Below are 3609 nucleotides of genomic sequence, written 5' to 3' on the forward strand. Positions count from 1 at the left end.
ACTTGCTGTGGATCCTTGCATTCATCTGGCTTTAGCTATCATCCGGTCCAATGGGAACGAGGATGCTTCGTGGAAACGTCGATGTCAGAGGGCATTGGGGACGGTGGGATGGGCTGTTACCGGTGCAGCCTTAAGCACTGCACTTGCGGGATCTGCGGTACTTCCCAGCCACCTGAAGTGCTACCAACAGATGGGATTGTTCCTGCTCATTCTCATGACCTCAGCTCTGCTGCTCTGCGGCATCGCGTTTGTCGGCTCGGTTGCCTGCCTGCCGGACAAGTGTATCATGGCCTGTTGGAGAAATCGAGAGACCACAAATGCCGCGGTTTCTTGAATGTCCTCCATGTAGACTCTTATTTGGGTACTTACCGAATTTTTTACCACTAGCTTTTAAGATCCTCCACACTTTGTCACATTTCTTATTTCGCTTGAGTGGATGTAAAATTCTTTTTTGATAACTTCTCAATATTAATGCTAGACTGCGCAATATGGGTTTCTAGTCTTCAACTTTACTGCTTTCTATTGCGTAGTTGTTAGGCTTGAATTGGGCCCATTGCGTTCCAAATCACGGTCGTCAGACGACTTCAATACGTATTTCTTTATCCGCCGAATAGTATGAGTATGCCGGAAGCATGGTCCGCAGATGCGTGACTGGTGGCTAACTGCCGAAGACGAGGTGGTGTTCAATGGTACTTTAGTTGTTTCACCTTTACCTACAGCGATTGTTGGCACATTTGAAGTCCATCCGTAAGTGATGTTGATGAATTGGGAGAAGTAAACGGAAGCACGAGTTCGCGCACACTCTAGAATGTTTGTTAATTCGCCGCGACAAATTCGCTGAGAGCCGGAACAGAAGTGTTTTCTAGATCTGCAGACATCCTCCAGCAGAGCCTAATTAGGAGGAGAGGGTGCAATTCTTTTATCCGAATCTAAAAAGTGAGGCCTGAAGGTGAGTCACGAACACACTGCAGAGAATGGGTAAGATGAAACTGCGCCATTGTGGAAAACAAGACTTTACCGAAGAAGCTTTTCTTTTATATTCTTGATAAACCAGGCGGAAAAATTACTTCCATTCTTGGTAAGCTGTTTTTGGGGCTTACTAGGATTAGCGGTCTGAAATAAGGTACTAGGCTATGAGGCAATACATATATCCTTAAAGAGATATTATTATTTTTAGATATGCTGAAATGGTATTAAAAAATACGAATGAAGGGTGGTAGTTTCTTTATTCCCCGATAAATGGTTTGTAAACTTTTCCTGATCCTTTAGTCTATTTCAGCAAACGGTAAATCTCAATTAGGCTTTCGTTATCTTTTTCTAATAGCATGAATCCCCTTTTTAATGCCTAAATATTGAAAGTTCAAAACACAAAGGCTGTCCAACTTAATTTCTTCCAAATGCACGGTATTTGTTGCGTTCAGTTTTCTAGCTTTAATCCCTCATGCAGTTTGGGGTGCACTTAGGTCTTGCAATTTAAAAGATTTATTTTGGTTCGTGGTGACTGTGTTTTGGTCGAACAAATTGCTACCAAAAGCACGCCTCTCTTTTTAATTCTTAATCGCGGTTCCACTGTGACCAATTTCTTCCTTTCAAGCGGGCAGGCCTTAGCAATGAAGCAGACGCGACTACAGAAGACGTTTGGATGTTTTAAAGGGTCAAAAATAGGGTATTAAGCTAATAACAGTAGTGCTTTAGTATAAAAGTTTTTTATTAATGTCACTGCTTTCAATGCGCCATAAATTTTGAAATCCTGACCCCCCTATTCCTCGTCACCCTCACGCGCATTTTGATCTCGAAGTGGTATGTAGGCCTTCCTTATTCAATCGCTTGTTCAACCTTTCTGCTCCCTTCAAAAGCGGGAGGCATTGTGAAGATTTTATAATGATTCTGTTACAGAAAGACGAATTTTTATGCAACTGCGTGACAAACCACGCGTTGTCTGGACATCCCACAAGCTGGTGAAATGTCCGATGCAGTAATGGAGCCAGAATCAACACGACCGGACGCATTAAAGACAAACACAAAGTCGTGCGTCCCGCTGTTATAAAATTTGTTCGTAGATCCTGCCGTTGAGCTCCACGAGCCTACAATCCTTTCATGGCATGAGCCGACGTTTGCATATGAGCTGCCCTGAGGTACGTCGACTGGCTGCTTTTCCTGAGACTCACTTGCCACTCACTACTGCGCACAGCTTCACCCCAATCGCGTTACCTTTGAAACCCGCAAAATCACAAATCTCGGTTTGGTATTAAAGTTTCTGTAGTTCCAATGCCATTTATCCCCTCCAATGACGCACGAACGGAGTTAGAAAAGTGGTGTTTAACTTCTACCGTGGTCAAACCAAGCCCTCTCCTAGGAACTGGCTCACCACCTTAGTAAAGGCGACATAACGCAGGAAAGCATTTCTAGTGTTGATCATGTTAGTATTGCAGAAAAACACAAAAGCAATTGAAGTCAACATTGCCTGCTGTGGCAAAAAATGGGAGGAACCGTCAGCATCACCTTCTGACACTCTCAGGACCTCCTTTTTTGCATCCACTGGGACCGTGGAGATATCATCGTATTACGTAATATTTTAAAGAGACTTCGTTTACTGCATGAGGTGATATCCTTGAAAGCGAGCGTGGAACTTGCTGCGTTGCCAGTTCGGGTAATCAGGTGGCAAGGACTTGGGTGTGGAAGGTTTAACTTCCGGACCAGTGTGAGTGAGCTGGGGAATTCGGCGTGTGCGTACCTGTCTACCGCGGACACCGAAGACTCCCACCACGAGTACGTTACTATTGACACATGCTTGATTTCCCAATCATCAGGGGAATTGAATGAGAGCACGAGTTTTGAAGTATTCTAGAACACAAAATAAAATTAGTCAAACAGAAATGACAGACCACAGGTGCAAAATCAAAGTCAGATACACTCAGCAGCCCACTTAATAGGGTCATTCAGCATTTGAAGAAAGAATTTTCCGTGCACCGCTGACTTAGTGACCTTATAGTGACACAGGTAGATGCAATCGTCCCAGCGCCTCTTAAGAGGGAGGTACCTGCTTAGTGACCTCGCTTCGCTCGAAGTCAACACAGCCTCGATCTAGGGAAGAGTGGAGGCGAAGCCATTACGATTTTGAGAACCTATCACTTCAAAGTTTCCTCGTACTCCTAAATTTGCCTTCATCCTAGGTTGGCGTCTTCCAACATGCAAAATGAATCTGCACGTCTACAGATCTGTGCAGATGGCGCCGGCGGGAGCGTCGTCGGTGAGGGCAACCAGTTAGAATGATGGAGAAGAGTGAACGATCGTCTTCGTTCAATGCACCAAGAACGATCGCACGCGTGGGCAGCTCTGCGATTTGTTTTTCAAAGCAGATGCTTGACATACCTGGCAGCCCCGTTCTCCCTTCCGCTTTCCATTTGTCAGGGCAGCACATCAGCCAAATGCAACATTTCAAAGCTATGCCCACGCTACTTGTCGAACAACAGTAGGCTTATCCTCATCATTAGAAAATGGCTGATGAATGCTATAATTGAAGGTGACATTTCAATCATGTGAAAAATTTTCCATAATACGGCTTGAAACCGTATTAAAAAAGACTATAAAACTGATTGATGAATGTTA

General features: G+C 44.3%; 1 protein-coding gene across 1 annotated transcript in view; it reads left to right on the forward strand. All coding sequences in view use genetic code 11, as the record gives it.

The window, feature by feature from the left end:
- Positions 1-334, forward strand: part of EGR_03494 (Protein dispatched) — a gene marked incomplete at both ends in the record, with an annotated part of 4870 nt that extends 4536 nt beyond the window's left edge. The window contains one exon of the mRNA XM_024492743.1: positions 36-334. Coding sequence (XP_024352876.1) covers positions 36-334 — 299 coding nt within the window. The remainder of the gene's footprint in view (positions 1-35) is intronic.
- Positions 335-3609: the final 3275 nt, after the last annotated feature.

This window comes from Echinococcus granulosus (assembly GCF_000524195.1).
Source record: "Echinococcus granulosus chromosome Unknown EG_S00018, whole genome shotgun sequence".
Classification (NCBI taxonomy): Eukaryota; Metazoa; Platyhelminthes; class Cestoda; order Cyclophyllidea; family Taeniidae; genus Echinococcus; species Echinococcus granulosus.